General features: G+C 39.0%; 1 protein-coding gene across 14 annotated transcripts in view; it reads right to left on the minus strand.

The window, feature by feature from the left end:
- The window catches only part of plcb4a (phospholipase C, beta 4a), a 568665-nt gene that overhangs the window by 143994 nt on the left and 410184 nt on the right, over positions 1–14487 (minus strand). For 13 of the 14 annotated variants that reach the window (XM_072265513.1, XM_072265516.1, XM_072265515.1 and 10 more), the window contains 5 exons: positions 10383–10478; positions 10252–10272; positions 8016–8119; positions 6857–6892; positions 2168–2309 (listed from right to left, as the gene is read on the minus strand). In XM_072265513.1, the coding sequence (XP_072121614.1) occupies positions 2168–2309; positions 6857–6892; positions 8016–8119; positions 10252–10272; positions 10383–10478 (399 nt within the window). The remainder of the gene's footprint in view (positions 1–2167; positions 2310–6856; positions 6893–8015; positions 8120–10251; positions 10273–10382; positions 10479–14487) is intronic. The other variant, XM_072265523.1, reaches the window with a different exon arrangement.

Genomic DNA, 14487 nt, shown 5'->3' on the forward strand with positions numbered 1-14487 from the left:
CTGCAGCGAGAAGAAAACATGGCCTGTATGGTGGGGGTTCTCGATGATTGGTGCTGCTATCCTTTGAAAGCACTCCATGTAGATGTGCTCAGTGGTTGGAAGGGCTTTACCTGAGATGGACTGGGCTGTAGCTACTACTTTTTGTAGGCTTTTCCATTCAAAGGCATTGATGTTTCCATACCAGGCTGAGATACAGCCAGTTAATATACCCTCCACAGCACATCTATAGAAGATTGTCTAAGTATTAGATGACATGCCAAATCCTCACAAACTTCTAAGAAAGTAGAGGTACTGCTGTGCTTTCTTTCAAATGGCACTTAAGCGCGGTCCCCAGGACAGATCCTCTGAAATGACAACACCGAACCGAGAAATTTAAAGTTGCTGACCACTTCTAATCCTCTGATGAGAACTGGCTCATGGACCTCTGGTTTCCTCTTCCTGTAGTCAATAATCAGCTCTTGGTCTTGCTGACATTGAGTGAGAGGTTGTTGCCGTGGCACCACTCAGCCAGATTTTCACCTACCCCCTATATGCTGATTTATCACCACTTTTGATTCAGCCAATGACAACGGTGTCTCCAGCAAACTTAAATATGGCATTGGAGCTGTTCTTAGCCTCACAGTCATAAGTATAAGGTGAGTCAAGTAGCAAACTAGCACATGGCCTTGTGCTGCGTAAGTGCTGATGGTGATTGTGGAGGAGATGTTGTTGCCAATCCAAACTGACTGGGGTCCAAATGTGAAGAAGTCAAGGATCCAATTGCACAAGGAGGTATTGAGGTCGAGCTCTTGAAGGTTATTGATCAGTTTTGAGAGGATGATAGTTTTGAAAGCCAAGCTGTAGTCAATGAAGAGCATCCTGATGTATACATCTTCATGTTCCAAGGTTGAGTGAATAGCCAATGAAATGGCATCTGCAATTGACCTGTTGTGAAGTAACGGTACGCAAATTGAAGCGGATTTAAGTCACTTCTCAGGCAGGAGTTGATATGCTTCATCACCAACTTCTCAAAGCACTTCATCACAGTGGATGATACTCATTGAGGAAGGTTACCATATTCTTCTTAGGAACTGGTATACATGAAGACTGTTTGAAGCAGGTGGATTCCTCTGACTGCTGAAGAGATAGGTGAAAGATATCAGTGAACACACCAGCCAGTTGATCAGAACAGATCTTTAGAACTTGGCCAGATACCCCATCTGGGCTGGATGCTTTCTGTGGGTTCATCCTCCTGAAGGATGCTCTAATTCCGGCCTCAGAGACTGAAATCACAGGATCTTTGGGGGCTGTGAGAGTTCATGAAGTTGCCTCCATGTCTTGATGGTTAAAATGAGCATAAGAGGCATTGAGCTCATCTGGGAGCAAAGCCTTGTTGTCACCTATGTTGCTTGGTCTCACTTTGTAAGAGGTGATAGCACTCAAGCCCTGCCATAGCTGTCAAGTGCCCTTCACTGATTCAAGTTTGGTCTGGAATCTCCACTTCGTTTTCTGCTACTGTCTGACCTGCTGAGCATTTTCTATATCTATTCCTCTCTGTTTACAGTTGAATTTCAATCGCATTATGCTGAAAACAGTTCTTTGTGATTGATTTTGTAGGATTATAATGTTTCATTTGGCTTCTTATTTTGGTCCTAAGCCATTAGGTGCAACCAAGAAGATTCTGCACTAGCAGTAAACTAAAATCTTCAATTTCCTTCCCTTCCTGAATGAAATCAAAGAATGTAGTAAGGCTAACCAGTGGCACATTGACAGTAAACAGAAGAGAAAATAGGAGACATTATTATATATGCACAGAAGAGTATGTGTGCTAAATTTCATTAAGTATTCATGCTTTTGAGTAGAATATATTTGAGTTCAAAGACAAAAATTCAGCTCACAGGAATGATGCTTAATGCCTTGTTCATTCCATTGAGAAATTTACTTCAAAAATCCTCTCAGATGTGGACAATATGCTTCTTGTACACGATGCTCACCTATACTTCCAAGGTAAGCAGAAATGGATATTTAAATCAAGATTGGTATTAACTTCAAATTGAGAATTAAGATACTGTAGGTAGTTATAGGCATAAGACCATGCTAATTTACTAACTGAAATATGTAACTTCTATCTTCATACATTCATTCCCACCTTTGAACGCCACTGAATGCTTTAACAACTGTTGCATACCTTCTGCTGTCTTAAAGCCTTGAAACTTCACCGGTTGTGCATAGTTGACCATGGCAGATAAGTAAGGATGTATATTTGTGGTGGCACCAACGTATGTATAAGATGATACCCATGCCTGTTCATCTTCAACAGTTATTGTTCCCTGTAAAATAAAATAGAGAAACTTTTAAGCAGTTTTTTAAAATCGCAAAGTAGTTAATATTTGGCTTTCTAGAAGACACATGAATTTTTAAACAATCTCATTCCGAAAACTTGATTTTAACAATGATCTTAAATGTAAATCTCAATGGCCGTGATCGATTACAAATTGAATATCATTTGTAAATGAGCAAAAAATAACAATTACTTAAGATATTTAGAGATATTCATGAGGGCAGCAAAATGGCACAGTTAGTAGAAATGCAGCCTCACAGTTCCAGAAACCTGGGTTGAATCCCAGCCTCTGGTGTCTTCTGCACAAAGGTTACATGCACCCCATAACCACATGGGGTTACTCCCAAAGAAGAATGAATTGGTAGGTTTATTGACCATTGTAAACTGCCCCTGTACAAAAAACTGTAGAACCCAGGGAGAATTGCAGGAAGAACGTAGGAAGAATAAAATAAGTTCAGGTAAGATTGGTGTGAAAATGTGTGCTTTATGGTTGACGTGGAGTCAGAAGGCTGAAACAGCTACTTATGTAACTGTGACCTTAAGTAATTACAATTTTTAAAAATACATAAAACAGCTAAAAATAGTAAGTTATAATATTTTTCTTCCTCACAAATGTAAAATCTCTATACTTGATTTTTACTGTTCTAAAGTTCCAAAGTATTGAGAAATTCCAGCTGGGTTTTGCTCCATCACTCAGCTCCAGGTGTAGGTCAATGGTGGTGCACACTAGCAACGTTCAGCCAGTATATATGGGTGTCCTGAACTCACTGGGACTTAGCAGAGTATGCGTCCCATGCAGAAAAATTGGCAAAAAAAATCATAGTCTGGGTGATCTTAAAAGTTTGATGTTATATGTTTGACAAATCTTATTGAATTTTTTGAAGAGGTTACTAGGAAAGTTGATGAGGGTAAAGCAGTGGATGTTGTCTATATGGACTTCAGTAAGGCCTTTGACAAGGTTCCACACAGAAGGTTAGTTAGGAAGGTTCAATCGTTAGGTATTAATATTGAAGTAGTAAAATGGATTCAGCAGTGGCTGGATGGGAGATGCCAGAGAGTAGTGCTGGATAACTGTTTGTCAGATTGGAGGCCAGTGACTAGTGGCGTGCCTCAGGGATCTGTACTGGGTCCAATGTTGTTTGTCATATACATTAATGATCTGGATGATGGGGTGGTAAATTGGATTAGTAAGTATGCAGATGATACTGAGATAGCTGGAGTTGTGGATAATGAAGCAGGTTTTCAAAACATGCAGAGAGATTTAGGCCAGTTAGAAGAGTGAGCTGAAAGATGGAGTTTAATGCTAATAAATGTGAGGTGCTACATTTTGGTAGGACTAATCAAAATAGGACATACATGGTAAATGGTAGGGCATTGAAGAATGCAGTAGAACAGAGGGACCTAGGAATAATGGTACATAGTTCCCTGAAGGTGGAATCTCACGTGGATAGGGTGGTGAAGAAAGCTTTTGGTATGCTGGCCTTTATAAATCAGAGTATTGAGTATAGGAATTGGGATGTAATGTTGAAATTGTACAAGGCATTGGTGAGGCCAAATTTGGGGTATTGTGTACAGCTTTGGTCACCGAATTATAGGAAAGATGTCAACAAAATTGAGGGAGTACAGAGAAGGTTTACTAGAATGTTAACTGGGTTTCATCACCTAAGTTACAGAGAAAGGTTGAACAAGTTGGGTCTTTATTCTTTGGAACATAGAAGGTTGAGGGGGGACTTGATAGAGGTATTTAAAATTATGAAGGGGGTAGATAGAGTTGACGTGGATAGGCTTTTTCCATTGAGAGTGGGGGAGATTCAAACAAGAGGACATGAGTTGAGAGTTAAAGGGCAAAAGTTTAGGGGTAACATGAGGGGGAACTTCTTTACTCAGCGAGTGGTAGCTGTGTGGAACGAGCTTCCAGCAGAAGTGGTTGAGGCAGGTTCGATGTTGTCGTTTAAAGTTAAATTGGACAGCTATATGGACAGGAAAGGAATGGAGGGTTATGGGCTGAGTGCAGGTCGGTGGGACTAGGTGAGAGTAAGAGTTCAGCATGGACTAGAAGGGCCGATATGGCCTGTTTCCGTGCTGTAATTGTTATATGGTTATATATATGTGGTTAAAATAAACTCAATTATATATTCAGTTATGCTACGAATGGATCAGAAAAGAGCTGACTAAACGTGTGCACATTTAGTATCTACTATTCAAGTGCACAACCTATAATCATTTACATTTAAACTAGAACACAGAACATAGAGAACAGTACAACACAGTACAGCCCATGATGTTGCGCTAACACTTTAACCTACTTGAAGATCAATCTAATCCTTCCCTCCCACACAGTCCTCCATTTTCTTACACCTATGTGCCAACTAACACTTGAAAGCAAAGGATATGGGGAGTATCTGCCACAGTTTGTCCATGTTTTATGCCTTGGTACAAATGGTGGTGAATTTGCAGCATCCGGCACTTTATTTGCCCTGGTTCCTACAAAGTCGCAGTTGTACAACACCATGCAACTGAGATCCGAATGATTTAATATCTATGCCTTCTCGCACATTTAATTCTTAGACATCTCAGTAGAAACAACTTCTCTTTGACTATTTTTAAAAATTTGTCCTCTCTGGCAAGGGATCAGGAACAAATGTTGAGAAGCATTTGTATATCGTTATGATGGGAGTGGTTCACCATATCCTTCCATCTGTTGTTCCATACAAAACAAGACACTGACTTACATTCAAATTTGTTGACATTCTTTCTTAAAGAATATGCTCACCAGACTGCAACAAAGGTAAGATGGACGAGGAACTCTTTCATGGCATCTTTGTTGCATCATAACAAGGAGTTAGTGGCAGTAACACCTCCACAGTGAAAAATAAAATTGGGTAAAATATTCATGCAAGTCAGCTCTTATGCCTCTCTCCGCAGTTGGAAAAATATTTACATTGCTGCAGGACTGAGTGCCATTGCTTTCAAGGCATGTAACGACACAGGTTATCAAAGTGCAAAGTAAATTTTGTTATCAAAGTACATATCTGTCACCATACACAACCCTGAGATTCATTTTCCTGTGAGCATACTCAGCAAAACTATAAAATAGTAACCTTAACAGGATTAACAAATGATCAACCCGAGTGCAAAAGACAACAAATGCAAACATAAATAAATAAATAAATAGCAATTACATGAGATAAAGAGATAAAGAGTCCTTAAAGTGAGATCATTGGTTGTGGGATACATCTCAATGATGGGGCAAGCAGGTATAATTAACTCCTTTTATTCAACAGCCTGATGGTTGAAGGGTAGTAATTGTCTTGAACCTGGTGGTGTGAGTCCTGAGAGTCTTGTACCTTCTATGTAATGGCAGCAATGAGAAGAGAACATGGCCTGGATGGTGGGGGTCTCCAATGATGGATGCTGCTTTGCTATGACGTTTCATGTGGATCTGCTCAAAGGTTTGGGAGCATTTTACGCGTGATGTACTGAGCCAAATCCACCACCTTTTGTAGGACTTTCCATTCAAAGGCAATGGTGTTTCCATATCAGGCCGCAATGCAACCAGTCAGTACATTCTTCACTACTCATCTATAGTAAGTTTGTCAAAGTTTTAGATGTCATGCCAAATCTCTGTAATGTCCTAAGGAAACAGAGGCGCTGTCATCTTCTCTCCCCAATTACACTTGTGTGTTGGATCTAGGACAGATCTCCTGAAATAGCGACACCCATGAATTTAAAGTTGTTAACCCTCTCAACCTCTGATCCTCCAGTGAGGACTGGCAAAGAGTCCTCTGGTTTCTCTCTCTAGTCTACAATTAGTTCCTTGGTCTTGCTGACATTGAGTGAGAGGTGGTTGTTACAGGCATACTTGCTAAAAGGTTTCTGAAAGAAAAGGAATTATAACCACTAGATGTATGCATCACACAGCAGCCTTTGAGGTCAACTAACGAAGGTATCCCATGGGCCACAGTTTGGACTAAAGGAGAACCACATGTACCTTCAATGTCTCTATTTTAAGCTCTACATTAGCTTATTCACTGTTAATTTTTAGCAGTTTGTGAATTGCTATTGACAGAGGAGAAGCAAAAAGAAATTTGGCTATCCTTAGATAATCTTTAATAGGGTCAACAAATGATGATCTGTAATTAGTACACATCAATTTTGATTTCAATTTAAATAACTTAAACATATTCATAAAAAAGGTTTTCAACTCCTTCTGTAATTAGGCACAAATAAAAGACTTCTGGCTTTGATAACTGAGATGGAGATAGACTTGGAGTAGAATTACACATTTTAGTGATGGCCTTGCAATCTGGATGTACCTACAAACAAACCTATTTTTTTCTGCAAGGATATATAAAATATCGAATTTCAGGAAAGAAGCAAAATACTTCGAGATCACTTCAAGAGCAGGGCTGAGGACAAGCAGAACTGCAGTGACATGAGTAATCTGCAATGATACTTTCTAGTGTAGAATGAATGACAAAAAAGAGAAGTTGATTTAAAGAAAAAAGTACTAAAGTTTCACCAAACAAAACTCACCTTTTTGTTATTTTCCTGTTCAGCATCTTCAATTACCTACAAAAATAAAAAGGCACTCTATTTTTGTTCCTCTCTCACCAAGCAATTAAAATGATCAAAATTTATTTGGATAGGAAAAGGTGTGCAAGGAAATTGCGAAGTTTACAGCTGATAGGTGGAAGGACAGGTTGGATTGTGGAGGCAGGAAGGCTGCAGAAGGATTTGGACCGGTCAGCAGACTAGGTAAAGAAATGGCAGATGGAATGCAATGTAGGGAATTCAGAATTCAGAATTCAGAATCAGGTTTATTATGACCGACTTGTGAAGTGAAATTTGTTAACTTAGCCGCGGCAGTTCAATGCAATACATAATCAAGCAGAGAAAAAAAAATGAAAAAAATAATAATCAATTACGAAGAACTGAATAGATTTTTTAAAATGTGCACAAACAGAAATACTGTATATTAAAAAAAAGTGAGGTAGTGTCCGAAGAGTCAATGTCCATTTAGGAATTGGATGACAGAGGAGAAGCTGTTCCTGAATGGTTGAGTGTGTGCCTTCAGGCTTCTGTACCTCCTACCTGATGGTAACAGTGAGAAACAGGCATGCCCTGGGTGCTGGAGGTCCTTAATAATGGACGCTGCCTTTCTGAGACACTGTTCCCTAAAGATGTCCTGGGTACTTTGTATGCTAGTACCCAAGATGGAGCTGACTAGATTTACAACCTTCTGCAGCTTCTTTCGGTCCTGTGCAGTAGCCCCTCCGTACTAGACAGTGATGCAGCCTGTCAGAATGCTCTCCACGGTACAACTATAGAAGTTTTTGAGTGTATTTGTTGACATGTCAAATCTCTTCAAACTCCTAATAAAGTATAGCTGCTGTCTTGCCTTTGTATACTCATGCACTTTGATAGAAGGAATAACAGTGTAAACTATTTTTCTAAATGGGAGAGAATTCAGAATTCCAAGGTGAAAAAGGATTTGAAGCAACATTTTAACAGTAAATGCACAAGCAGCTAACAAGTGCATTGAGGGGAAACAGTTACATAACTTAGATGCATGATGTGAACATATCAATCCACCGTTATTGGAGTTAAACCTACATGTGTTAAGGTGCACTAAAATATTAGAATATATGTCTCCATTAGACATTCTGAGAGTTTGATAATTTAAAAAACTCACCTTCTTCACACTATTGGCATTTGCCTCTTTCTCCTGACTAACGTCATCTGCAGAAAGCTCACCATTGATTTTCAATTCAGGGTGGGCCTCTTCATCTTGGTTAACTACACGAGGAGCAAACATCATTACTACTCATATCTAATGAATTACACAAGTATTGTAAGACTGGGAACTTAGAAAGCAATTTTAATTTATAACACACCAAATCCAAATGAGTCTGTTTCAATTCACTGCAAGTTATAATTTTGTATGGAATGTATATACGATGCATACTCTTCATCAACTGTTTTAAAATCTTGATCCTCTCTGTCTCAGTATAGTGTTTTACCGCTTCAACATCTTTAAAACAACTGCAGATTACACTGTCAATGTATTACCACATCAAAGGCAAAAGGCCTTAAGCAGTAAAATTGCGAACAGTGCAAAATAAATTCTAAAGTCTGAGCACTATTCCCACAGTTTCAAGAAAATGAGAAAATAACTATTTTTCCCCCTTCATGACCTGTGATCCTCTAATGAAGTCCCAAGAGCACATGTAATCCCTGAGAATGGAATTTTGTCAATCAGCACAATCAACTGTAGTTAATCCAAATTCTAGGAACGGTGACAATTTAATGCTCATATGGAAGTCTGTTCAGATGTCAAACTTATTTCTTCCAGATGCAGGAAAAATGTTCAATTAGCCTAATCTTCATGTCAAATAGATTGCTGCAAAGGGGAACTGCAAGTACATTTTTAATGGGCAAAAAAAAAACAACTGATATTAAACAAGAAGCCACAGCATACCAATGGCACAAATAAAATAATGTTAATTATATGGAAGATTTAGCAGCAGGACTGGAAGACATTACCCATTTGGAAAAGATAAACATTCTGAGTATTCAGATGTACTAACGACAACTGAATATTCTAATATGTACTTTCCACTTTCATTAAAATGCCACTTCATAGATGAAGTTTGCCAAGTCTACACCTTCCTGTTGCAACTAATTGTGCAAAACCATGATGGTCAATTTGACTGCACATTCTTCAAAATCAGACTGCAGTTTTGAAGACAGAACTTTTTACATTTAAGGTTGCTCAAATAATAAAGGGTACTCAGACACTTCCTTTAATTTGCTCTTTATTTGTGCATACACATCTATAAAATCAAATCCAGTGAAGAACTGATTTTAGGGTGTGTTATAAAATGAATTTTTTATAATTTTAACACCGGAAAAGAGGGTGGTGCAGTTACATTGATTGATGCTGCTATAATATTAGTAAAACAAAATTAAACAAACATGCAAGTTTACTAGTCAGTTAAAAGATTTACATTGAAAAAATTTCTTAAAAGAAGCATATTCTCTGAAAGTTCATTCATTGGTTATCCCAACACCTTCTAACATGCAGAAATTTAACTTCTCAGTAGCCACACTAGTACAGTAGTTTAAGACTGGCATGTAATAGAAGATTTGGTATCACATATAATGAACTCATTGAATTTTTATGGAAGTTGCCAAACAGCTCTTTTCATTTTCACAGCCAAGCTTCAATGTAAACAAAGTGGATTCTGATTCACTGGAGTTAGGTAATTTCAACTTTAAGAATATTTAAGAACAAATTTGAAAACCTGACATGAACCCGATTACCTTGTTCACATATTTTGACCACACTCTGATGTTTTCATACATCAAATTCAAAGTGATTTTTAGAATAATTTTAGACAAATTCACTTCTACAAATATACAGATTTGTGCAATGTATATTAGTAAACTTGGCCTAAATCCTCATTATGATTCACTGCACAGGTGTTCCAATTCAAACAAGGTACATAATGCAAGGTATATTAGTCAATGGAATTAGGATAGAGTGCAACAAAGACTTAAAAATATGTTTTAAATATGACTTTTAGAAACATATATTTAAAAATATCAAATAAATATTAAAATTAGGTATATATTTGGTATTGCTTCATCAAAGAAGTGATATAATGATTCAATAGTAATGCATTTGTAATATCTTTCTTTCTGATGATAAAAAACTTGGTAATATACTTAGATAAATAGAAATTGCAAGTTTCTTTAGAGTTGCTGAAATAATTTGTTCTGAGTTTCAGGCTTGGTAGCTAAGAGCCAGCTTAGCGCACTGTAATGTGTCACTTTTGACAAGATTGGAAAGAACCCCAAGGCTACTAAAAGATAGGATAAACCAGTTTTTATTAGATCTGTTAATTATCCACAGCTACTTTCCTTACCAGATATTGGAGATAGGTCATCTAGAAATGTAGGACAAGAAAAAATTACAACCATTCAAACTAAATTGTTAATTGTTCTTGTGCTCAATAATTTTTATATAATCAAAGTCATCTTTTAAAAGCATAGTTACCATTTTCTGTTTCTTCTTCGTTTTCATCTTCCAACATACCAGCAGGACTGGATGCTTCCCCACCTTCCATCAAACTTTTAAATGTTTCAAGCTGCTCTAAAAATGAAATTAATTTATAAACTGTTAGAACAGTGATTAATCCGTAGACTAGTAAATGTACTTGCAGAGACAGCATTTTCATGAACATTTAGATTAGTCTCCAGGAGACCACTGGACTGATTGAAGACACTGCTTTCAGATATAGTATGTGTGCAAAGTTCTTCAATTCTCTCTCCAAATGCCCATCCTTCTGAGCCTCATTATTTTCCTCCTTGAAGATGCACTTTAAAACCTATCCTTTTGACAACATTTTTGGACAAACGTATTGTGGCCTACTGCCACAATAGGTCAACGGCGGACGTAATCTCAATGGTTCTCCACGCGGCTTTATACCACCCAAACATGCAAACACCTATGTCAGGATGCTGTTCATCGACTATAGCTCAGCTTTTAAAAACATCATTCCCACAATCCTGATCGAGAAGTTGCAGAACCTGGGCCTCTGTACCTCCCTCTGCAATTGGATCCTAGACTTCCCAACTGGAAGACCACAATCTGTGTGGATTGGTGATAACATATCTTCCTCACTGACAATCAACAGGGGTGCACCTCAGGGGTGTGTGCTTAGCCCACTGCTCTACTCTTTATATACACATGACTGTGTGGCTAGGCATAGCTCAAATACCATCTATAAATTTGCTGACAATACAATCATTGTTGGTAGAATCTCAGATGGTGACGAGAGGGCATACAGGAGTGAGATATGCCAACTAGTGGAGTGGTGCTGCAGCAACAACCTGGCACTCAATGTCAGTAAGATGAAAGAGCTGATTGTGAACTTCAAGAAGGGTAAGATGAAGAAACAGATACCAATCCTCACAGAGGGATCAGAAGTGGAGAGAGTGAGCAGCTTCAAGTTCCTGGGTGTCAACATCTCTGAGGATCTAACCAGGTCCCAACATATCGATGTAGTCATAAAGAAGGCAAGACAGCGGCTATACTTTATTAGGAGTTTGAAGAGATTTGGCATGTCAACAAATACACTCAAAAACTTCTATAGTTGTACAGTGGAGAGCATTCTGACAGGCTGCATCACTGTCTCGTATGGAGGAGCTACTGCACGGGGCTGAAAGAAGCTGCAGAAGGTTTTAAATCTAGTCAGCTCCATCTTGGGTACTAGCCTACAAAGTACCCAGGACATCTTTAGGGAGCAGTGTCTCAGAAAGGCAGCGTCCATTATTAAGGACCTCCAGCACCCAGGACATGATCTTTTCTCACTGTTACCATCAGGTAGGAGGTACAGAAGCCTGAAGGCACACACTCAGCGATTCAGGAACAGATTCTTCCCCTCTGCCATCCGATTCCTAAATGGACATTGTATCTTTGGACACTACATCACTTTTTTTCTAAAGTATACAGTATTTCTGTTTTAGTATGTCTTTTAAAATCTATTCAATATACGTAATTGATTTACGTGTTTATTTTTGTTTTCTCTGCTAGATTGTGTATTGCATTGAACTGCTGCTGCTAAGTTAACAAATTTCACGTCACATGCCGGTGATAATAAACCTGATTCTGATTAATATTGCTTTATGTGTCTAGTGTTAAATTTTGCTTGATCAACACCCAAAACTATGTTCAAGGCACAACATAAATGTCCTGATGACGTCTCGGCCAGAAATGTCGACTGTTTACTCTTTCTCACAGGTGCTGCCTGACCTGCTGAGTTCCTCCAGCTTTTTGTACGTTTGCTCTGGATTTCCAGCGTCTGCAGATTTTCCCATAATTGTGCACCATAAATGATGTTTGTTTACTTATTCTAACTGGTGACCCAAGTACAGGGATGGAAGGGGCTGGTCATGACTGTGTGTAGGGAATAGGTGTCAAGGTCACTCTAGCCACCTACAGGGTAGGGTTTGGGGGCTGCTGCTTGAAAATTCCAAAGGAGAAAAGCTGCAACAGTTAAATGCCCATCCTAACACCTACTTAACACTGGTTCTTGTGCCAGATGCCATGGCCTTGGTCCTTAGGAATTGCAAAAGGTTGGTATGCAGGTGCAGCAGACTATCAAGAAGGCAAATGCAATGTTGGCGTTCATTGCTAGAGAGACTGAATTGAACAGCAGGGAGGTTATGCTGCAACTGTACAGGGTACTGGTGAGAGCTGCGTGCAGTTCTGGTCTTCTTACTTGAGGAAGGATATACTGGTCTTAGAGGCAGTGCAGAGGAGTTTCACCAGATTGATTCCAGAGATGAAGGGGTTAGACTATGAGGAGAGATTGAGTGTCTAGTACTGTACTCACTGGAATTCAGAAGAATGAGAGGAGACCTTATAGAGACATATAAAATTATAAAAGGAATAGATAAGATCGAGGCAGGAAAGTTGTTTCCACTAATAGGTGAGACTAGAACTAGCAGACGTGGCCTCAAGATTTGGGGGAGTAAATTTAGATTATGAGAACACTCAGTCCTCTTTTATTGTCATTTAGAAATGCATACATGCATTAAGAAATGATACAATGTTTCTCCGGAGTGATATCACAGAAAACAGGACAAACCAAAGACTAACACTGACAGAACCACATAATTATAACATATAGTTACAGCAGTGCAAAGCAATACCATAATTTTATGAAGAACAAACCGTGGGCACAGTAAAAAAAGTCTCAAAGTCCCGAAGTCGATCAACTCCCGAGTCCCCGATAGCAGGCGGCAAAAGGGAGAAACTCCCTGCCATAAACCTCCAGGCACCGTCAACTTGCCAATGCCTTGGAAGCAGCCAACCACAGCCGACACTGAGTCCGTCCATCCGAAAACTTCGAGCCTCCGACCAGCCCCTCCGATACAGCCTCCCAAGCGCCATCCTCTGCCGAGCGCCTTTGACCTAGCCCCAGCCGCTGAAACAAGCAAAGCTGAGGATTCAGGGCCTTCTGCTTGGGAGATTCCAGTTACCACACAGTAGCAGCGGCAGCGAAATAGGCATTTCAGAAGTTTTCCAGATGTTCCTCCGTAATCTCACGTCCATCTCCATCAAATCAGAATTGTGCATGGTCCCCTACTTGACAGATATCATTCACCGGAGAGGCCGCACGCACTGCTGTTGCGCCGCCATCTTCTCCTCCAGAATTTAGGACAGAGATGAGGAGGAACTGCTTTTCCCAAAGAGTGGTGAATCTGTGGAATACTGTACCCAATGAAGCAGTGGAGGCTAAATCAGTAAATATATGAAGACAAGGTTGGATAGATTTTTGCACAGTAGAGAAATTAAGGGTTATGAAGAAAAGGCAGGTAGGTGGAGATGAGTCCATGGTCAGATCAGCCATGATATTATTGAATGGTGGAGAGCAGGATCAACAGGCCAGATGGCCTACTTCTGCTCCTATTTCCTATGTTCAAATATTCACCACTAACCTGCCTTGAAGTAATGATAAAATAAGCTTCATAAGCAATATAAAAACTTGCATTTGCACAAGCAGATTCAATTGTCTACAGGCCACACACGTGGAATTTAAAATCAAGGAAGTGTCATTCAAGCACGTATTGCAGACTTAATGTAACCAATAACAGGTCTTAAATTTATCTTGATGATTATTACTTATTGCAATTGACTTGTGTAGCACAGAAAATGCTTTTGCTGCTGCTTGTATGAAGGGAGGGGGAGGGATTTCAATGTTCCTATCATTCTATGTTTTTTGTGGTTCGTGGATGTCTGTGATGGGGACAAATTTCAGGTTTATACTGTATACGTACTCACTACCCCACTTTTTTTAATATATGGTATTTCTGTTTTTGCACGTTTTAAAAAATCTATTCAATATACTTAATTGATTTACTTGTTTATTTATTATTATTATTTTTATTTTATGTATTATTATTATTATTATTTTTCTCTAACAAATTTCAGGTCACATGCCGGTGATAAAAAACCTGATTCTGATATTAGATGTACTGCACTTTGAAACACTGAACACAGGCAAAAGGAATGGGAGTATTCCCGCAGAACTCTCAAGCTTTCCCCTTCATTCAATATCATGGGCTTCTCTGCTCAAGGCTTCAATTTTTCTGTA

The sequence above is a fragment of the Mobula birostris genome, chromosome 8 (genome assembly GCF_030028105.1).
Source record: "Mobula birostris isolate sMobBir1 chromosome 8, sMobBir1.hap1, whole genome shotgun sequence".
In the NCBI taxonomy this organism is placed as follows: Eukaryota; Metazoa; Chordata; class Chondrichthyes; order Myliobatiformes; family Myliobatidae; genus Mobula; species Mobula birostris.